The following is a 23328-nucleotide window of genomic DNA, read 5'->3' as shown; positions in this document are numbered from 1 at the left end:
GCTTCTCATTTGGGGGAAAAACTGCCTGTCATAAACTTATGGCAGGAACATCATTTCTCCTTATCTTCAAAGATGCTTCTGGGAGGCTTGGTAACTGTTTAGACAGGAAATACTGCACAACCTAAGGCCCATTACAGAAGGACTGGTTCATTTGTTACAGAAAAAAAAAATGTTGTCTATTTTTGGTATAGGTCCATGGTTACAGAACACCAACCACTCCTGATAAAGTTGAGGAGAGCATCCTTCCTGATTAGCCATTTCTTTCGTCTTTTCTAAGACTTTGTATGAAATGATGCTTAGAGGACCCCATGGCTTTCTTTAAGCCAGCTGATTGCACAAGCCAAACAATGGTAATGAGTTTGCTGAAATGCTGGATTACTGCCGTTATAGGAATTAACGTCTAACAAGTGTTACTTTAGACTTGAGTTTCCAAAGACTAATCTAAGCTAAAAAGTAAATTTAAGAGAGAGAGAGAGAGAGAGAGAGAGAGGAGAGAGAGAGAGAGAGAGAGAGAACAATCTTGACAAGTGTTTTAAGAATTCATTATACTTTCTGGGTTTGTTTGAAAGGGACATTTTTTTAAGCATCTCATTTAGACCACATGTAACTCAGATGTTTAAATAGTCAAATTGCCCATTTTCATGTGGGTGGTTAAATATCATGGAAAACAGAAGGTTATTACTGTTGAAGACTTTCCCCAACTTTTGTTTCTTCCTTCAGACACATGAACATGGGAATCGCGTTCCCATCACTTTAAGAATTACTCAAACTAAATTTGTGCTAAAACAAAAGTACTGATTTCCAGGCTCTTATAAAGAAAAGTGTATTGATAGGCTTTTAGAAAGAACAAATTTAGAATCCATTAGATTTGACATAATCTCCAAAAAAGATGGACATTCAGGTTTTTGTTTTTTAATTAAACAATGAACACTTCAGTGGATGTACTACCCTTTGAAGTCCTCAAGATTGTATTCTTTTCAGGAAGCCAAAACAAACTATCAAGGCTTGAAAAATTGAGTGTCTTCTCCATGTTCTCTGAGTAGAAATGGCCCATGGAATACTGTCCTCCACTCTTAAGCTTCAAATATATTTAGTTAACATTTTCTTTTTCTTTTTGGTACTGGGGAATGATCCCAGAAGCGCTTTACCACTGAATCACACCCCCAGCTCTTTTTATTTTTTATTCTGAGACAGGGTCTTGCTGAGTTCTGGCGGTTTTGCTAAGTTGCTGAGGCTGGCCTCAAACTTGTGATCCTCCTGCCTCAGCCTCTCTAGTTACTAGGATTACAAGTGTGCGCCACCACGCCTAGCACATTTTCCTTTCTTGAGGATAAAGCTGACATGTGTTCCAGATTCCACCTCCTAGCTGACTAGCACTGCTTCCTAAGCATTAGGTCACTTACTGCTGAAATCCACTGGGCAATGTCATACATACTCCCAGCAGGGAGAGGACAGGAAATGGCCTTTCCTTAATTGCACTAGAGTTTTCAGAGCTTTTTGACAATGACTGCCTTTCAAAGCAGGTGTTTTACATTAGAGAGAATTCTTCTCATTCCCAGTCTGACACCTGTGGCATTGCCTGAGAACCAGCCATATGGAGTGAGGTCAAATTTGCATTTTAGTTGGAACTTAAAGAATTATAGAAAAATCCAATTATTCAACTTGTGCAGATAGATGGTTCTGACTAGAATTCATGCCTTGTACACTATGACCTTGTGGATTCATAGATCGGTGGTGAATTTTAAAATATCATAAAATAGGGTCAATTTAATTCCAAGTCCTCCACTTGAATGTGCAGTGTCTAATACACCACATGGCTGAACACTTAATGTTGAATGACGAAAATGACATCTTCATGGAGTGATGAGAGGGTGCATTAGGTTTGATCATCCCACTGATTGGCAAGCACACACAATGTTTTACTACTACGGTGTGGGATCCCCAGTATTTGAAATGGAAGGCAACACCATCACATGCTGGTCAGATCACCTCCCGGGGCTCCACATAGAGTCCAGGCACTGACTCTAGCTGCTGCCAAGCAGACTTCCACCATGTTTCCTGGCCCCCCTCCCCATAGTTAATATCTTTCTTAATAATTGTTTTATTTATTATTTATTTGTTTATTCTTACATGGTGCCAAGGGTCAAACCCAGTGCCTCACACGTGCTAGGCGAGTGCTCTGCCATTGAGCTCCAGCCCCAGCCCCTGAGGTTAACATCATAAAGTCATCTCTTCTTAAACTCTGGTTGACTGACCAGCTTTTCTTTTGAGTTAACACAAGGGGCCTTCATGAGCACCCACATCCTGTTTTAGTGGCACCCTGAGTAAGCTTTCCAAGAGGCAAATACAACCAAGTCACTGCTCCTCCTCATCCACAGAATCAAGGGCAAGCTCTGGCCTTGAAACATCAGGCCCCACATTTGTTCCAGCCTTCTCTGGCATCACGGCCTCCCATCCCCGGCCTCTCTGTGCATTTGTGGCTCCTACCACTGCAATCATCCCTTCTGGTAAACTCCTGTGCATCCGTCAAGAGCCGCATTTGACTTCATCTTCTCCATCTTCCTTGAGCTGTCCTGAGTTTGGCTCACACCTGTCCTGCCTCCCTCCATGCGCTCTCCAGGGCAAGTCCCTGGAGTGCAGGGTCCATGGATGGCTCCTCGTCTTTGTGATCCTCACACGCAGAGTGGCGCCTGGCATACGTGACCCCACCGGAGAGCATCGACAAATGAAAGAAAGGCCACATGAGTGCCCCTCCACGTGTCTCATGTAGTAATGGGGAGAACTTGACTCCCTTCGTGGAAAAGGGCTGGAAACCTCGTCTTCCTTTCCATCTCTGAGAGGTCTTTTCTCAGTGCTTATTACACCTTGTAACTCCCCTTTTCCCCTTCAAACCCATCAGAACGTTATCACTTAACGTGTTAGTTTGGCTCTGAGTTCACTAATTCAATAGTAGCAGGGATGTGTATATCCCAACACTTTACTCACTGGAGAGCTCCATGATTTTCAATATTTATATGGAGACCAAAATGTAACAGCTAGGTCACAGACACAACTTAAGGTTTTGAAGCCCATTTTGAAGTTTAGGTTATTTTTTTCTTTTTTTCTAACATCAAATGCCACGCTCCAAGAAAGACTGCTCTTATCAAATTGAGTGGCATGATCTGCAAATATTAAGTTTAAAGAAAGGCCACGGTATACAGAGCCACGTATTATCTTAAAATAACTGTATTATGAACATTAAAACATGTAGCTTTCCTTTCCGGTGTGATTGCTTTGTTTGATCGAATTGAAAGTCAGGTTTCCTATTTTGGCTTTATGCCTTATTTCCTTAGACTAAATGAAATTGTTCCATTATAGCAAATAGAAGCTTGATAATGGTTTGATTTGAGTTTAATTGGAATGCTGTTTCTCAGAATACTTTTAACATTCCGGTCACACATTCAATATTGTGTTTTCCAATACAGAGTATGAGCAAGGGCCAGGTGGGTTATGACCCTTAGAGGCCTTGAGCAGTTGGAATCTCAGGGGACTTTCAAACCAAGGCCTGGTCGGAGAAAGAAAGGGTGCTGTTCTCCTGCTCCCAGCTGACAGGAAAGATGTAGCTCATCACAGTCCCCATAGAAACAAAACCCTGGGAGAAATGGCCCCCTGGGGTTTGGTGTCAACTCCTCTTGGAACAGGAGTGCAGTTTGGAGATTGATCAGCAAGTAATGCTTAGCATTGCCTCTTGCTTGCTCCTAAAGTGGACTACATCAGGGCACCAGATTCTCTTCTTTTTTCTTCTTAAGGCTTCCTCACAGCAATGAGGCAAGAAGTGACCCGGGCTCACAAAGGCTGGGCACTGGACACCGTGACCATCCACAACGACGTTCTGCGGCAGACCAAGGAGGAGATCACAACACCCCCTGTGGTAGGTGCTGCAGGGACAATTCTGGGGCCAGGGATGAAAGTTCAAGTCCAGCTTAAGACTGCCCTTGAGTGCCCCATGAAGTCCATTTGCTTTGCAGCCAGGGCTGTTTCCATTGTAATCAGGAGGCCCTGATGCCGAAACCTCCTCCATCTGCTGGAGTGGAAGGTTAATGACAAGGTCTAGTGAGCCCTGGAACTCCCCAGGTGGCTTTTCTTTATAATTAAGGTTCTGTTTTGTGTTTGCTTAAAAGGGTTTTCTAGGGGCTGGGGCTGTGGCTCAGTGGCAGAGGACTTGCCTAGCATGTGTTGAGGCACTGGGTTCCATCCTTAGCACCAAATAAAAATAAAAGCAAACAAAATAAAGGCATGCTGTCCATCTATAAAAAAAATTTTTAAAAATAAATTTTCTAGACCTTTCCAGCTATTGCTAGGGCTGCTCACAAAACGCCCACCCCGGGGTCGGGGGTGGGGGCAGAGTAGTGCTGAGGGCAGTAGAGACCAACTGGATTAGCAGGGTAGATCCAGTTCCAGCAGTGTCCCCTTATCTTTGGGACCTGGTTGCAAGACGCCTGGCTGGGGGAGGAGTAGGTGCTCATCTGAGATAAGCAGGTGCTGCCTAGAGCCACCACTCAGACACTGCTCTGCTCAATTAGCTTAAGCAAGTTCTTGGGCCTTTTTGAGCCTTGACTTCTTAATCTGTAAAATGAGTGTGATGGTTCAGCCTCACTGAGAGAAGTTGTGGGAATTTAAATGTGACCCTGTGGGCTTGGTGCCGGAGGCCCCCACCCCCATAGAGACTCAATAAATGTTATTTCCCTTTCTCTGGTTTTCATTTCCACATTTGTCCAATAAGGGGACTGGATCAGATGATTCCAACTTCTAAGTATTTGGCCATTTAATAACAAGAATCATCTTTCCTCCAGTTTCCAATAACATGTTCTTTATTTCTGACTGCGACCTCACCCCCAAACACCTCAAGCCTCTACATTTCCAACAACCTCCCTTCAGGGTAATTAGGTTCTTTCTATCACATGCCTCAGAAGATTCTTCCAGCTTTGACCCATTCATTTCTGCTTTTGCAGGTCTTTGTTACAGCGGAGCCCCTGCTTTCTGGTATCAAAATCTATCTTAGTTTGCCAAGGCTGTCACAATAACATATCACAAACCAGGTGACAGAAAACAACAGAAATCTATTCCCTCACAGTTTAGAAAGCCAGAAACCTGAAATCAAGGTGTTGGTCATATTGGCTTTTTCTAGAAGAAGGCTTTGAGGGAGACTCTCTCTCCATACTCTCTCCAAGCTTCTGGTGGCTGGTTGGACAGCCTTGGTATTGGTTGGTTAGTAGATGCATCCTACCAATCCCTGCCTCCAGTGTCACAGACCTTCTTCCCTTCTTCCCTTCTTCTCTTTAAGAGAAGATAGGATTTAAGGCCTGCCGTAACCCACTATTTCCTTATCTAAACTAATTATATCTGCAAAATATGTATTCTGATCCAAATAATATAATGCAATCCAAATAATTGCATTCTGAGGTTGTAGATGGATGTGAATTTGGGGGTGACACTCTTTCATCTGTCATACCTTCTAACTATGACTTTATAAGGTCCTGAGATTGAAAGAACCTTAGAATGGGATACAATTTACTATAGGCTGGTTTCTACACTGCCCATGTAGATAATTATCAACTGTTAAGTTACCAGTGGTAATCACATAGCCTGGTTTTCTGTGACTGCCCATGATTTTGCTGTGTTTCTTTTTTCTTTTCTTTTCTGACCCACATGAGGGGATTCCAGAAAACACTTCACGACTAATCCCCTGGTACTTCATTATAATCCATATTTGCTTCTCAATACCCCATCTTCACTGGTAATGAAAAAAAGGTCACCATCTTCTACATAAATGTACATGATGAGCTTGCATGTTTATTGGAGGTCCCTGTGATTCCTTCCCAGTCTGTCTTTCTTTTTCTCTTTCTCTCTTTCTTTCTTTTTAGTGAATATATGTTCTGTGGCTCCCTGCTGCCTGCAGGTTAAAGTTCAGACCTTCATCTTAGCATTGAGCCTCTTCCCTGGCCAAGCCCTGACTCACAACCATTGACCCTTATGTTGAACAGAACCCTGGGGCTTCTCCACCCATCCTGCCTTTCTTTGTAGCATTGTCCCTGCCTGGGATGCTTGTCCTCTCTCCTCTGCCTTTGCAAGCGGAGCCCACCCTTCAGGGCCCATTTCAAGGCCATCCCTTCTACAAAGACCTCGGTAACCTTTCACCTCAGAAGTCCCTGCATTTGCTCTCAGAACTTTTCATCAGGCAGCTCCAGTAACAAATATGTGCGGGTCATTCCAGTTTTTTTCCAACAACAACTTCCTTTATGTATGTGTCTAGTCTTCCCGATTTAATAGTGAGAACCACGAGGGCAGGTCTGGGTGTGGGAGGGACACTGGGGAGGATGATCAGACTCCCCCATCTGGCCCCTTCACGGCCCCTGTCTGTACCACGCCCGGCCTCTGGGGGCGCTGTGATTGTCCGCTAGCCAGCCCTGGCTTCGCAATCTCGCTTCATTCTTGAAGATGAGGTTGAGCCTTGGGTTGGCTTGACCAGCCCAGCTGAGATCCCAAGTGACACCAGCTCCAGATCGTGTTCCCCGCTCCCACTTTACAACGACTTAAGTAGGACCTTTTGGAGACTTAGCTCCTTGTACAGGCCATTTGGCTTTTCAGTTGCCAGGCGACCGCCCCCCACCAACACCGGCCCCACACCTGGCACCCCAGTAACCAGTAACAGGAATACTCCCACAGTGCCAGCCTCATCATATGCCGCAGAGGAAAATTGGGCCCAGTATTTCACTAATAGGATGTGCCCAGTGGTGCTTTCTTCATCTGGTAGCTTTTTAAGATTGGTGTATATTTTCTTTCCAAACTGATGACGTTTATTACACTAATGGATGCCCATCTTGCAGCACCTAATTTAAAAAAAAAATCTATTCCCTTATGCTTGACTCTTGCAGGAAGGTGTATATATTTATGGGCTCTACATGGACGGAGCATCCTGGGACAGACGGAATGGGAAGCTCACAGAATCCACCCCGAAGGTGCTCTTCATGCAGCTGCCGGTGCTCCACATCTTTGCTATTAACTCCACGGCCCCCAAGGACCCCAAGTTGTACGTGTGTCCTATTTACAAGAAACCGAGGCGAACGGACTTGACCTTCATCACTGTGGTGTATTTGCGTACTCTGTTGTCCCCAGATCACTGGATCCTGAGAGGGGTGGCCCTTTTGTGCGACATCAAATAAGTTGGTTTCCCACCTGCAGAGGGCACCAGGAACCGTGTGGAGGAAGGGGCCGTGCTAATTGAGAGAGTTGACCATGTGTGTCTTTCCTTCCTGATAACTGCTTGATTCCTCTCTCTCTCAATTAAAAAGTCCATGTTCTTCCATTGCTTGCGTTTCTTCTCATATCAGTATTCAAAAAGCGGATTCTGAATTCATGCTTTTTTATTCCAGGAAATCAAAGTCATTATAATTACTTTTTAAAGATAAAATCCTATCTTCGTGTTAGAATGCTTTGGAAGGTTTGAATTTTAAAAACCCAAGACGAAGTGTTAATATCTTACATCCTAAAAGGAGCCTAGTAGATGAAAACTTTTCCCTACAGTAAAAACCATTTTTCCTCAGATGAAATTGACCTCTGTCTGGATTTGTGCTTGTGCTCTGGGCTCACCCTTATTCCGTGCTAGTTAAGTGGACCCAGGAGGGTCCCAGAGGTGCCCTTCCATAGTACAGCCGGGTGGTGTGAAATGGAAAATGGAAAACCCACTGGGATAGCTGCTCGTGTCATTTATTTTAATTTTACTTACTATTGTTTTATTTTATTTTATTTTTTTAGTGCCTCTTCAAGCTCAGGGAACTTTGACTCTGAAGTTCTCCCTCCCCACCCCAATTCTGCAGGAGATAATGAAACACATTTCTAGGCAGCAAATGGAGAAGGAAAAACAAACTCCATCAAATGAAATTAGGTTACATGCTGAATGTCTTAAAAAGCAGAGTCTTTAAAAAGTGAAGCTATTTCTTACTCTGTAGTTAGTCTGAAACTCAGTATGAACCTTTGTTTCCTGCTAAAGGAAATTGTCAATTGAACAAAACAGATGGGGTCCTATATTGAATGCTCATGCTGCTTCAGAATATTGAAAAGTGTCTCTACAGGTCTTCTCATCTGGAATCCTTTTTTGCCTGCCTCCAGCTAAAGTCACCAGCTCCATTCCCTGTGTTCTTCTGAAGGAGGGGAGTGTCCCAAGTTGCCTTGCTCTCTCTCATCCTCTGTCATCTTGATCACAGATGTGGATGGTAAACACAATGAGATGGTCTGGCAATAGCCCCAGTGAGATGTCCAGGGAAGACCCTAAAGGAAGTTCCATCATAGTCTACTAGTTTCCAAACAGTAGAAAACCTTTATGAAATGCAAATTGTAACAGTGGCCCCTGGTATGCTCCTGAAATTGATATAATGTCAACACCATAGAATTTTTTTAAAAACTATGGCAGTTTAAATAATAGAGTAGCCAAGCCCCTGTGCCAAGCATTTCAGTACTTCCCATGGCCAGTACATACACACACTAAAGCAAAGATGGCACTCCTGAACAGAGACTAGAACTTGGAAGCACTTGCCAATCGAAGTGGGCACAAGGAAAATCCAGCACCCTGACATTATAGTAAACCAAACTTCAGGTTCTAAAATAAAACAGGTTTTATTCATACTCCTCGCCCAGTTGCTAAAACAATTGAAAGCAAATGCATAGTCTGCACCATGATAGATTTTTAGAGAATCACTGTTAGGTTCAATGTTTTCTAGTGACTTAGAGAAGGATTGGGGAAAGAGATGAAAAAGATGTGAATCTAGCAAAGGTCCTTGATCAGACTGCTGAAGGTCACACAAGTACCATTTCCTGAGAGCTCTGCTGTGGCTGATGATTTTGCTCTGAGTCAACATGGAGGGAAGAGGGGGAGAGAGAGAGAAAGAGAGAGGGGAAGGAGATGGGCAATGAGGCCCAGCCAGGATGAGCACCTGGCAGAGCCTCAAAATGGTCTTCTTTAATGGTGGCTACTTCTCAGCTACGCCTAGTTCTGCTGAGAACTGGCTGGGACCCAATTCTGCTTTCTTTCTCTAGGCCTAGTTAATGGTTTCCTTAGACATTTGGAGCCATTGAACTTCCATAAACACCATAACCATGTTCTCTGCAAAATTGTTGCTCTTTTACTAATTACATAATTTGCCACACTTGAGCAAGGGAGACCTGGTGAGCATAAAAGAGCAAAGGACAGAGGACGAGATGGGTAAGCCAATTGAAACTGGGAGAAAGGCAGAATGATTTTTCCTCCTTGGAATCAGTCCACATCTTCTCATTGTGTTCTCAGCAAAATGAGCAGTGAGATTTATACCTTTGTTGATTTAAAATGTTATTTTAGTTTGGACTTTATGTAAAAATAAGACAGGAAGAAAAGTGTCTAGAGATGTAGCTTCTAAAAGGGATGGATCTTGTGGGTGATGTTGCATGAATAAGCCACACTCTCTGCCATCAGAGACCTTGGGTGAATAAGGGCCATCAGTGAAGTTCATAGGATTAGATAAGGAAACTCAAAGTTGGGGGATGAACTTGAAGACAAGGTAGCATTTCCGTTGGTCTTTATCTTTTCATAGATGTTATTATGCTCTAAGGAAGGGAAAAGCATGGGAGAGAGACAAGAATAGAAAGATAGGAAACTACATGGAATTTACAGAGACAAAAGTCAGACGGAGCCTTCAGTGAGTTTCTGTCATCTGGAATGTCCACTCCAAAAACACCACAGCCCTCCATGAGCTGGCCTAAAATTAAAGTTCTGCTCTGTTGCCCACCCTGTCACTCAACTTGCTTAATTGCTTCTGCCTCGAACTATTTGATGTTTCCTGAATATTGCATGCACCATCACCCTGGTAATATTGCCTTGTCACAGAAAATCCCCTTGTGTGAAGCAAATGGTCCCTTTGTGCATGGCTGAAAGCAGTGTACAATGAATGGTACAACCATTTTGGAAGACAGTTGGGCAGTTTCTTAAAAGAAAACCATATAGCTACCATATGACCTTAACATTTCACTCTTAGCTATTTACCCAGGAGAAGTAAAAATTCCTGCAAAAGTTTATGTACAAAATGTTTACCGAAGCTTTATTTGAAATAGCCAAGAGCCAACAACCGGAAACAATCCAAATGTCCATCAACAGGTGAATGGATAAACAGATGTGGTATATCCTCACATAAGAATATTACTCAACGATAAAAAAAGAACAAACAATAAAAAGGAGCATGGACACATGAGTAAGTTGCAGAATCATTATGCTGAGAGAAGCCAGGCTCCTCCCCAAAAAAGCCACCATGTGTGATCCACTATTTTGTGCTTCAGTTGTACCTCAATAAAGCTGTAAGCAATGCTTCTCCCATCTCACTTTCCTTCACTCTCTTTGAGGATTTCCATGACCCTCTACTCCTCTTCTAGGCAGAAGACAAACTGCAACTGAATTTAGCAATTTTAATTCTAGGACATCTATCTCCCCACTCTATAGCAAGCTTCTGGAAAACAGAACATGTCTTCCGAGCACCCAGTAAGTAGTGACAGCATGGGGGAAAGCATGAATAGCAGGCAACCCAGTTGGGACATGGGCAAAGGATGGGGAAGGAGGGAATGTCAGGCGGGAGGCATGTTGGTAGGGTCTAGAAGACCACAGACCGTGGGGAGCCATTGATGGTTCTGGGATGCTGAAAAAATGAAAGTGAATAGGTCAACTAGGAGGCTATTCTAGACCAGGCAAGGGTGACTGGAGGATGGATCCAGAGAGCTGAGAGAATAGAAGAAGAGCAGGTTATTTGATAGGTGGTATGTATGGTGGGTAAAATTCGAGGATTCAGTTAAAATGAATAACAGTCAGAAAAGGGCTAAAGATATAGCCGTCTATAGCCTGGAGAGTCTAGTGGGACATTTCTTTTGCCATTAAAACTTGAGGGAAAGATCTGTTTACCAGCCAAGTGCTTATAAATAGCTGCCAAGGTCTCTGAAGAGGAGTTCAAGGTCTGTGAGCTCCCTGTTGCTCCCAGTGCTATCCGTGATAACGTGTGGTGGGCACATGCTGGGCACTGGTCTAAACCCCTGGTGGGAATGACTCCATGTACTCCTTATGCCAACCCTCTGGTCAGTGCTGATGCCATCATCCCCACTTCCCAGACTGAGACACTGAGGCACAGAGGAGCTAAACGACTTGCCCAGGTTTTCAAGCTAGTGAGTAACAGAGCTGGGATCTGAACCCAGGCTGGGTGGGCCCCATCCGGGCTCTGACGTGCTCTGCCAGACAGTACTGGGTTTTTATCACCCGAGTCCCGATGGCATGGACCTCTAAAATGCATAATGGTGCACAGAAATAGTACATCTATGTTTCTTTGACTTGTCAATTTGAGCAGCTTTCATTATTTGAGCAGCTTTTATGATATGAATGGAAAGGCTAATGGACATAGAGGAGAGACTATATGGCAACTGTTAGTATTTGTATGGTGTTGAAACAAAGGTATGTTTAAAATCCAGGGACTTTGAAGAGAATTAGTGGGTTCATTTTAACTTTTTTTTCTCCTGGGTTTTCTGGAATATTCTAGACCAGCAAGTCTGTGTAACTGGAAAGAGTGGGACTGGAGAAATTAACTCTAAATTCCAAGTGAAAAGACATGAGTCTAGTCCTGGGACACAGGCCTTAGCCAAGCTGTTTCCTTGCCCACTTACAAAAGAAGAAGTAATTAAAAATGCATTTTAAAGAACACAACTCAGCACGAGATGAAAGTGCTCAAACCTGTGAAAGAATAATCCACTATCCTAAATGAAAAAAAAAAAAACAGATTTAGGAACTATGGAGACCCTTTTAATTTTAAAAGGTCAAAAAGCCACTTGCAGTAGAAGTAACAGTGACTTTATCCTAGGTGTCTAATTGAATCTTTAATGGCTTGCTTCATAAAGGTTTTTTAAAACCATTAATTATTAGACTAATCAGAAACAGTTGAAAGATACAGCAGCTGACAGGATGCCACACGGCAACACTCTTGGAAAAGGACCTGCAGCTTGAGTCTGGGAATGTGCACCAATGTGGATGAGCCCACCAAGGGCTCCCAGGGCTTTTTAGACACTGGCCTGTGTGCCTTTTTTATATTTGATAAAAATTGTCCAGTCATCAAAAACCCTGAAAGTCTTGCTTCCTCCCTCTCTTCCAGGTCTAGGCTCTCTGGAAACAGACTGAACCCAGGAATGTGTGCAGATTCCTGGAAAGAGCTCTTGGGCCCAGCTCTGTGGGGAGCGGAGGAGGCAGGACAGGGGAGAGGGAGCAGCCAGGGTGGCAGGGGTTGGGGGGGGAGCACTATCACAGTAGATGCCCATGGGAGTGAACAGTGGCATTGGCTGCCCCACACTGGGGCTGGGGGACCCGGCAGCTGGAAGCCAATCGATGACAGCCAGCTCTCTCTGCAGCTGGGGACAGCCTGGGACCTGCTGGGGATCTGGCAGTGCCCAGCAGCCATAGCTAAGATATCCCCCTCCACACTCCTCTCCTCCTTTCTTCTCCTCCTCTTTCCCTGTCGGTTTGAAAACAAACCATGAACGTGTTTTCCCTTGCTCCCTCTTCATACCCTCCTTGGAGAGCTTTACAACTTAATCCGAGTATTTCTGACCTCTGCGCACAGACTGCGTATCCCTGAAGTGCAGAGAGCTTTCCAAAATGTCTGAAGTGTGGAAAGAGGCCTGAGGCACAGGTGATTTCTGTCACTTCTGAGAGGCTGGGGAAGAGGAGGAAGCCCCTGGACTGAGCAGGGAGACTAGAGAGAGGTTGAAAAGACCCTGAAACACAAACACAACTCAAATCTGAAAACCTCCCTTCTTAATTGCTATTTTTCACAGAACCATAAATTCCCTAAGAATCTGTGAAGGATAGAGCTATCTTTTGCCTTAGAAATATTACCTTTGTACCTTCAGTACATGGAAAGAAAGCAAAAGCTCACTAACACCATAGCTGCTACCTTCTAGCTCCTGGCTTTGACTGCAAAAGGGACTCCGGAGCCTTTGAACACTCAAATCTTGATAGACGTACAGCCTTCTGAGGTGAATATAAACTTTGAGGTAAAGCTGGCAAAACGAGGATGTTCTCAGCGTACCCTGAATTGATACTCTTCCTTATAAAAGCTGTTGGTTTGCAGAAGATTACCCCAACCCATTCCACTCTACCCCAAAGCAGCCAGGGAACGCGGGGCTCACAATTGGTCCCCTCTCTCCAGGGCTTGCAAGATCAGCCTGCTTGGAAACCTGGCAAGTGGCAGGGTAACAGAGTTACAGTTGTTTCTTTATAAGCAGTTTTAATTGAACAGGTGTCCTCAGGCGGCAGGGAAATGCCTCCTCGTTTTGCACATGGTGCGCTGGCTCCTCTCATTCTTCTGAGGATGAGACTGATTAATTAAAGCACCCCCTCTCTATTTCCAGGCAAAATCCTCATTTGACCTGATGCAAATATTCAATGCGAGCATCTCTAATTTCCTGGCATCTTCACGGCTTCTTGGAGATGGTGATTGTGAATGTGGGGGCTCATTTCCAGTCTCCCAGCTGAGGAATCCATGGGTCTCCCTGTCACGGGAACCCCAGTCTCTTCTGACATGTGACTGGGGTTTTCAACCTGCGTCTGAGGGATAAGGACATCTGTCATTTGTGGTTTCAATATATGCCTTCCTGATTATGCAAGCCCTCCCTTTTCTATTGTTCCTCTTCTACTGTCCCCAGTAAAGGACATCGGTGTCCCATCATGATAAAACCTGAAAGAGAACTTGGCAGACAAATAGAAAATGTTCTTCTGTCCCTCTCCCTGCCCATCTTCCCCCCTCTCTCCTCCCTTCCCTCCCTCCCCCTCTCGGCTTTTCCCCTCTCTTCCCCCCACGCTCTCTCTCCCTCCCTCTCCTTATCTCTCCCTTTCTCTCCCCAGAGCCGAAAACTAGCTGTTTGGCATTTAGCTAGACTACAACCAGAAGCTTTGTCTATTATGTGTCATCCCCTCTCCTGGGAAAGCAGTCACTTTTAGTTTTTTTCCACGTTTATGGAATTTTTTTTTTTTAACAGAATAGACTTGCTCTTTCTGCCTGGTCTGTTTTCTCCGAAAGCCGGCGCCAGTCTCGGCCGCCAGCAGCAGCTGTGGCACTCCCTGGTGGGTTCCAGATCCCGAGATCCCCTCAGGTCCCTCCTCTACTGGGGGAACTGTGGGCCTTGGGACAGCTAGCAATGAGCAGTACCTTTTCTTGCTGGGCTACGGGGCCACCAGCTCTGCTCTGAGTCTCCTGGGGGGTGGGACTGACAAAGAAAAAGGTCCTGTTCCCACTCCCCATTTGCTCATTTGATTCTCCCCAGGAGCAACAACAGGGGAGAGTCAGTAGTCCCCAGCTCCACAGGGCTTCTCTCTCAGAGCTGGCCTTCTCCATTCTCCTCCTAGCTCCAGAGGAGGGACCTGCTCTCTGGAGAAAGCAGAGGGCATGGGTGGTAGGGACCAGGTGCTGCTAAGTCTTTCTCAACAGCCTTGGAACATCCAATGTTGCAAGGTGGCACCACCAAACCTACAAGCCACGTGTCCCCCTCAATGAAGTATGTGAGCATTTCCCTCTTTGGGGGAAAGGTCTGGGCCCCTTTAACACTTAGAGTAGGCTTCACCCCCCAGCATCTTTCTGGGAAATGAACTTGACTGACACACAATGAGCAGCATTGCTCAGTCAGCCCTGGGGAGCTCAGGCCACTACCCACTCCATTCTCATCATCCACCCTGTGATGTAGATGTCTCTAGGTCACTTTATGTATTAATTTGTCACTTGGTGCATAATATTTAGCACTGCGATAAAAAACAAATAAGCCAATCCTATGAGGAATTGATTTTCCCTTCCACATCTGTTCATGAAGACATAAATCTAAAGTTTTGCTACTTTAAAAGCTTCCAATGCAAATATGATCTAAAATTGCTAGGCTTTGAAGTTGGGCTTTTCTGTCAAAAGGATGTTTATAGACCTGATCCCTGGAGCCTAGCCACTCATCTTCTGCCTCTGGGCTCCAAAGACATCGATCACCTCCTGAGGTCCGCTCCAATTCATTGCTACCAAATGTGATAGTGTCGTGTGTGTCTTGCACAACATAAACTCTGTACCGATCCTTAGGAGAGACGTAAGAGTGGCCAAGGCACGGGCCCTACCCTCAGGCATGTAGTATAGCAGACCACATCAGCTCTGCACACAGATAGCCATGTAAGTCAGAAAGTGGTCACTGCCCTAAAGGTGAGGTGCTATGGGAGCACAAGTAGGCAGACTTAACTTTTCTTAAGGAAGATCTTTGGAGAAAGTAGCATTTAGGCTGAGCCATGAAAGATGGGTGGGGTTTGCCCCAAATAAGAGATAAGAACAACCTAGGAGGAGGAACAGCAGGTCAAATTTAAACCATGACAGAGTTCTGTTTGACTGAAGTTCAGGACATAGGAGGGTGACCACTGGGAAGAAGGATACAGATGTGTGACAGTGGAGGACACTGTGGGTACGACCATGAAGATTTCCCTAGGTCAGCTCTAGATGGCATTTGGTAGTTTTCAGAGCCCTTTTGCAGGTATTACCCCATTGGATTTCACAACAGTTCTGCAAGTAGGCAATAGTAGGGGTATTACATAGATGAAAAAAAGTGAGACTCAGAAAGTTAAGGTGATCTGCCTTGGACAGGCAAATAGCAGAAGATCCAGGATGAGCACTCAGTTCTCCCAGCACCCTGGCCAGGGCTTTGCCCCTAAGCCATGAGGTTGTAGGGAGCCTGCAAGAGAGTTTACTCCTTAGAAACTTCTGGTACAGTGTGTGTGCATTTCTTGTCTGTGGGTTTGCTTTCAGGTTGAATCGCTGAGTTTTCTTGTGTAAAGACATCACATGGCGGTCACCCCTGGATATTCTGGCAGAGGTCAGTGGGTTCCTGATAGAGAGACTTAGGGAACATTTCCTTTCCAGACGTCAGAGCTGCGGGTCTTGGATATGGCATCAAAGGTGGCCTTGGCGAAGCTGGCACAGGTGTGACTGTCATCAAGACCTGCCAGCAGTAGCAGCTTCCTGGGCAATGGCCAGAGTGTCAGGCATGAGGTACATTAGCACGGAGCTCCACCATTGTGTCACCATGCATGGGTCCATATGGAACTTTCTGCGTTTGTCCTTCACTAGTCCAGCCTCACCAGAGTAATGGAGAGCAAGGCAAGACTGTTGTCCTGCAGATGGCCCTGGGTACCTTCTTGGGCCATTCATCACCACAAGTCCCCAGTGTGACAATGAACTTGAACCTGGTCTCCTAGCCGGCTCAGTCTGCTTTTGCACAGTAAGATCTTCAGAACCTTGACTCAGGAAAATGTCAATGATCTGAAATTCCTTGGTGGGCAGGGAGAAGAAGTGGATCTTCCAGAACTAGATCTTCAGGCCCTGACCTGGCGACCTGGTTCTGGATTGGGAAGTCATTCCTCACCTTAGATTTGCCTCCCCTGGCTCTGGGGCTTCCCCCTTGGTGTTGAGCACAGCCAAGACCCCGTCACAGCTGTGTGACAAAGCTTCCCCCTGGTCTCATGGCCTCAGGGTCCTGGGGTCCTCCAGCCCCCTCAGTAGCCCTGGCTTCACCAGCTTCTGCTGACTTCTCATAGAGGTGTTTGCATTTTGCCTATCACAAAACTGCCATGTTTGGAATTCCTTCTGTGAGCCCCCTCCCCTGAGGAGCCTCCCCTGAAAGCTCCTAGATGGTGGGGGATGGACATCTGAGCCATTAGGTGCTGCTAAGCTTTTCATTAGCTTTGTTTGCCATCTCGTTTGGCAAATGAGCCAGAAAGCAGAGCATCGTTGGGTCCATTGGGAGTGAGGATTTTTAGAACAGAGAAGGAAGGGACTCTTGAGCTGAGGTCCTTGCAAAATGACCCTACTGAGCAGAGCCACACATCCACTTGAGACCAGGTCTAGAAAGTAACAGGGAAGACCTGAGCTCTCTTCTGGCCACAGGCCAGCCTCAAATTCTGATGCATTACCCAAGTCAAACAGGACTAAGAGAAATGAAGGAAGATGGGAATGGAAACTTATGGGCTGTGATTCTGTGAAGTTGTCCAAGACATCTGCCAGTCCAGTCCCAGAGGACCACAGCTAATGCCAGCTGGATGACCCAGGCGTGATGACCACTAAACTCACACTCAGGAACTCAAGGCGTGGTGGTGGTGCCACTGGCTGAGAGGAGGTGGCCCAGACACCTTCCAGTCTTTTGTTTTGCATTTGTTTTATTTAGGAAAAGGGAGGCCGTGGGTTATCAAATACATTTTATAGGGGATTTGTCCCGGGGAGGCAATTTGTCCTGGTTGCCTGAGACCAGGAGGCTCAGAGATCAGAGTCAGCTTGTTGCCAGGGGTTCTGCCTGCCCTGGGAGTCTCCTTTCTGTGACCTGAGGGACCCTGACAAAGTTTTACAGTGACCTTTACTCAGCCTTAAAGGTCATCGTTGGTTCCTGAAAAGTGGCGACAGTATCTCCAACCCTGGTGCTAGAGATATTATTCTCAAAGAAAATTCCAGTGTCCCCATGGGCCCTGTTTCCTCTCCAGGCTGGTCTGAGGGACACTCACTACAAGGAGGGAAACTGCGGGTGGGCCAGTTAATGCACGTTGGTCTGAAGAAACATCTTATTTTAGACTCAGGTTGACGTTGGTTTCGTTTCTCATTTTGGTCACAGTGGGTTTCTCAGCCATGACAGAGGTGCTGAAAGGCTACAATGAGAAGGCCCCATGTGACACTTCTTTTTCATTTGATTTCCGAATGTGTGAGATTTGGCACATTTTCTCTTACCCATAAGAGCTCTAATTCTGCGAAGGGGCAGTACAGGCTGTTGTAACCACCCCTCCTCAGCTCCCCATCTTCTTTCCAGAGAAAAAGGCAAACAGGTGGGGAACACTGGGGGTGGAGAAAGAGAGGGGCTAGGTGGACAGGAACCATTGAGTCTGCTCCCTACCCCCAGGTCCCACAGTAACAGAGACCTCAAATCCCCTTTCTGATGCTGTGGTCCATGGACAAAGGTAAGGGGGCAGGGAGGAGGAGACGGAGTGAGGAGCCCCATTCTCTACACAGAGGGACTTCAGAAGCCCTCCACCTGGACTATCTAGCCTCGCCCATAGGTAGGCTCAGAGGTACATGCCAGTTGTGTTTGTCAAAGTAGGCAAACCACAGTGACAAACATCCTTCAAATCTCAGTGACTTAACACTCTCTGATCCAATGTGGGTCTCTAGGAGGCTCTGCTCCACACAGCCATTCAGGGACCCAGGCTCCTTCTGTCTTGTGGCTCCACTGTCCTCTCCACTGAGGGAGATGGAGTGAGAGTGCAGAGCTGGGAGGCTTCATGGGCCAGGCCTGGAGGTGGCTACATTACTTCCCTCCACACTCAACATCAGGGAAGACTGGGAAATGTGACCTCGGTGTTTTATGGATCTAGTTGAGTCCCTCTAAAAAGATAAGCTTGAAGTCCTAACTTCCAGAATGTCAGACTGTGATCTGATTTGGAAATAGGATCTTTACAGAGATAATCAAGTCAAAGTGAGGTCGTTAGGATGGGCCCTAATCTGACTGGTATTCTTATTTGAAGGGCTATTTGGGCACAGAGAGACATGCACAGAGGAGCAAGAACATGAAGATGCAAGAAGAATGCTATCCACAAACCAAGGAATGCCTGAGGCTACTAGAAACTAGGAGAGAGACCTGGAGCAGATTCTCCCTTACAGTTCTAGAAGGAACCAATGCTGCCAACACCTGATGGCAGACCTCTATCCTCCAGAACATTCAACGTCTGTTGTAAAGCCACTCCGTTTTTGATATTTGTTACAGCTGCCCCAGGAAACTAAACTATGCTGTGTGCCCAGATTTGCAGAGCTTGCAGCCAGCTCTGCTGTACGTTCTTGTCTAAAGGGAGAAAAGAGAACATTCTCAGGGTAACCTACCATCCTCCCTGATGGATGCTTTCTGGCTCAGTGACTGGGGCCAAGTCCCTCTCCCCTGACCCATCCTCTGTTGGACTTCCCCTCACCTTCTCCCTACTCCTGACACTAATCCTCCTGGAAGAGAATAAGGGAACCCTGCTTGCTGCCGGCTGGGGTCCTCCTGTGGAGGAGGGAGAGGAGCTCCACTGTTCCCACTTCACTTTTTCCTCTCCTTTGGTCCAGAGCTGCTCAAACCCTATCAGCATTTTCCTAAGGGACCTTAAGCAAATCCCCAGATGCTTGTGGAACTCAGTGTCCCTCCCTGTAAAGTGGGTGTGATCCCATTGACCTTTCTCAACAGAGGAGTCCGTTAGAAAATGATGCTGTGACACTTTGGAAATACAGTGTGCTGCATCCACCCAGGAGAGCAATAATCACTGTAGCTCAAGAGGCAGTAAATCTTTCCCTCTGACTGCCCGGAGCTGGATGGGACCCAGCACCTGCTGAGCTCAGCTGGCTCTGTGAATGGGGAGAACAAGAGGGGTAGGGCGCCTCGCTGGAGAAGGGCCCTTGGTCTGGCAGGACTCCTCCCCTGTAGACCTACAGGATCTGGCAGTGACCACCTGGGTGGGAAATGGGTACTGTGCCAGGGAGCCTGGGCATCAGCCTTGCGGAGACCTGGCACAGCTGGTGCACCCACAGCGAGGAAGACAGAGGGTGGCACAGTAGTGCTAAGGCTGCCACTTACTGAGATGAACTTGTGCCCAGTTCTGGGCAGGGGCTTTCTGATTGGCAAACCCTCCTGTGAGGCAGTCAGCGTGGGCCATGGAGTCCGTGGACAGGGTCAGGTGGGTCTCCATCCAGCCTCTTGTGGGCTCTCTCGGGCCATCATGGGCTCATTTCCTAACTGCTCTGGTCCTCGGCATCCTCACTTGTCAAATTGGAATAAAAATGATCCTATTTCACAACCCAGTGTCACTCCCAGGAGCTCTGGGTCAGGTGGCAGAAGGCAAGGATCATTCTTCTCTGAGGAGAGAAGCAGGAGGCAGAGGGGTGGAGTCCTCACCCGCAGGGACATCCTCCTGGGATACACTCTGTCCGCAGAAGCTGCAGCAGCCAAGCTCTCCTGCAGAGACTGGATTCCTGGGCAGCGGCTGCCATCTCTACCTTCTCCCAGCAGCTGAACTTCACTGTATCTGGTGGTAACTGGGGTGAGGGTGCTGGCGAGCATTAAATGAAATAACACAATACACTAGTTAGGTTTTCATCGCTGTGACCAAAATACCTGACCAGAACAACTTAGAGGGGGAAAAATTTACTTTGAACTCACAGTTTCAGAGGTTCAGTCCATGGCTGACCAAGTCCATTGCTCTGGGCTCAAGTGGGGCAGAGCAACATGGCAGAAGGGCATGATGGAGGAAAACCAGAAATCGGGGAGAGGCAGGTGGGGAGAGATTCCAGGGGAACCAGGTATAATTCCCAAGGGTATACCCCAGAGATCTGCTTTACCAATCCATGCCCCCAATAGTAAATCCTTTCAAATTATTAATCCATCAAATGGATGAATCCACTGATTAGGTTACAGATCTCATAATCTGATCGTTTCTCCTCCTACATCAACACACGAACGTTGGGGAATACCTCATATCCAAACCATAGCATACACAGTCAGAGTGGGTCAGAGTTGGGGTTCAAAAAGTAGTAGCTATTGTTTTCATTTGTAAGTTATTGTTAACACAGTTTAGCAAACGGTATGGTCTTGATGACAGTTACACCTGTGCTAGCTTTACCAAGGCCACCTTTGATGCCATATCCAAGACCCGCAGCTCTGACATCTAGAAAGGAAATGTTCCCCAAGACTCCCTATCAGGAACACACCGATCTCTGCCAGAATATCCAGGGGTGACCCCCATGTGATGTCTTTACACAAGAAAATTCAGTGAATTCAACCTGAAAGCAAACCCACTGACAAGAAATGCACACACTTTGTACAGGAAGTTTCTAGGAAGTCTTGCAAAGCTCCTTGGACAGTGTCTGGCATGAGGCAATGCTGGGTAGATGTTAGCCCTTGTTCATCTTCCCATCGTATGGAGTGTGAGAAAGGCTTAGCAAATGTTAACGCGGAACAGTAAGGAACTGAACTGAACTTGAACCCGAGACCCCAGACTCTAAGATCCGTGTGTAGGTCTGTTTGTAAACATGTGTTGACACTAGGCTACAAGATGACTCTTTCCTTATCTTCTCATTCAGAAGAGGGATGTGATGTTAAATCTGGGGAAGTAAATGGAGCTTGGGAAGAAGCCTGAACTACGTGGGCAAGAGACACCTGTTTTTTCGGGCAAATCCTTCTCCTCTCCTCTCCTCTGCCCTCTCTCTTATCTCCTCTGTTTCTCCTGCCTCCTCCCAAGCAAAAGATCTGCCCTGCTCTTGCCCTGGTCTTGCTGCTGAGGACAGAGAGGGTGGACAGCCTGTTCTCAGGCCTGTCTCCCCAGAGATACAGCCTAGAGCACCCTCTCCTGAGGGGTGCACATCAGTTGCTCCTGTTCCTATTTCTGAAGGCCATCTGAAAAAAAGATGGAGCTGGGGGGACCCCACCTGGGGCACCTGGAGAAGCCTTGGGTATGAGGGTAAGAGGCAGGACCTAGAGCTCTGGGCTGTACAGGAAGGAGCCACTGAAGAGGAGCTCCTGAGACAGGACGGCAGAGGGGAAGCCCCAAACCTCTGGGCTGCCAAAGATCCAGCTGCTCACAATGAGCTTCCATCTATACCAGCTCTGGGGACTGGTGAACCTGGACAAATGCCAGGTCTGCTCATTGTTCATCCCTGAGCCTCAGTCCTCTCATCATGAAATGGGCCTAACAACGCTGGCCCTTGGTAGTGGTGAGGGCCCGCCCACCAAGCACTCAGCCACACCTGGGGGCTCCAGAAGCAGTGGCTTTTGTTCTCATTTGTAGCATTGTTATTATCACTGATATAGTTTAGCAAATGAATGCCATACAAATCTGTTCTTGGTGGGGGACATGCTTTCCTCTGCTCTAGGGGACCTGAGCACCTTGAAAACACTGTGGGGAAAGAACAGTCCAGGGCATGCTCTGCCCTCTTTCCCAGCCCAGGCCTCTCCCATACATTTGTTTTTTCCTCCCATACATTTTTGAGCACCTCTGGTGTGCTGGGAACTCATCAGACACTTGTATTGACACGTTTCAATTGCAACTAACATTGATTGATCACCTGCCACGTGCCAGGGCTGATGCTGATACAGGATATCCAGAGATGAACAAGAAAGTGTCCCTTCCCCCAAGAAGGCCAGCCTGATGAGGACGGGACAGAACGTGGAAAGGGCTTCAACCCATTCCATTTATTTGAAACAAGAATCAAAGAGCACCTACTATATTCCAAGCACCTCGCTGGGTGCTGTGGGTAGAGATGAGGCCCTGCCCTCAAGGGTCTCAGTCCACAGGGAAACAGAGAGGTTAACCAGCATCGTGAGCACTTCATAACGCTCCCATCATTTCATAATTCTGTAGTGTCCTCATGGTAGTTATTCAAGGAGCTGGGCTTATGAGAAATGGGGAGGGGGAGGTGTCATGGAAAGCTTCTAAGTGGGGTCACCCTTCCACTGAGGTTCTGAGTGTGGGCAGATATTGGGGAATCCTGGAGGAGAGCCATGTTTAAGGAAGACTTCCAGAGCTCTTGCTGCTGACAGGTTGTTGAGGGGCAAGAGTGAAGAAAAGTCTGGAGAGTGGGTCATCAGAACTGGGTCTTGAAGCATGAGTAGGAGCCCAGACAGGAGAGGTAGGAGAGATGAGCTGGGGCAGATCCAGACAGGCTTCTTAGATGCTAATGGGTTTGGAAGACTTGATCCTAGGAAATGGGGCCAATGGATGATGGTTTTAGGGAGAAGGTCAGATAATAGTTTGAGAAAGCTAATCTGCTAGGAGAATGGGTGAGGAGGGATAGAGAGCAGTGACATTATTATAAAATAAATAAATAAATAAATAAATAAATAAATCTGACTTTGAACCTACTCCCACTTCCCTTACAAGCTGGGGAGAGAAATCCTCCCAAATGTCCAGTGCACAACTTTCCAACAGCCACAGGGTATAGCCATGGATGCAACAGGGCAGGGCACCTGCTATCATTTATCATCTCCAGAGACAGGGCCACCAGGAAGTTGTTATAATTATTATTATTAGGGAAAAACCTATGCTGTGCTGAAATATGCCATCCTGCCCCTCCCCCCTCCAGAGCTGTGGTCGAGGGAAAAGGAGCCAGGTAGTTTCCAGGATGGTACATGCTGAGAGAGAAGCAGCATCCGGGCAAACTCAGAGGCTCTTAGACCCAGATGTTAAAAGGAGAGACCAGCCTCTCTGTCCTAGATGCCCTC

The 23328-nt window shown here is 46.6% G+C and overlaps 1 protein-coding gene across 1 annotated transcript in view; it reads left to right on the top strand.

The window, feature by feature from the left end:
* Dnah8 (dynein axonemal heavy chain 8) overlaps positions 1-7494 on the top strand; it is a 295657-nt gene extending 288163 nt beyond the window's left edge. Inside the window, exons 91-92 of the mRNA XM_046450645.2 lie at positions 3789-3910; positions 6915-7494. Coding sequence (XP_046306601.2) covers positions 3789-3910; positions 6915-7202 — 410 coding nt within the window. The 3' untranslated portion in view covers positions 7203-7494. The remainder of the gene's footprint in view (positions 1-3788; positions 3911-6914) is intronic.
* Positions 7495-23328: the final 15834 nt, after the last annotated feature.

Source organism: Marmota monax, unplaced genomic scaffold, assembly GCF_021218885.2.
Source record: "Marmota monax isolate L192 unplaced genomic scaffold, Marmota_monax_Labrador192_F-V1.1 WCK01_AAM20220418_F8-fsc00127, whole genome shotgun sequence".
In the NCBI taxonomy this organism is placed as follows: Eukaryota; Metazoa; Chordata; class Mammalia; order Rodentia; family Sciuridae; genus Marmota; species Marmota monax.
This window is presented reverse-complemented; position numbering and strand designations above follow the sequence as displayed.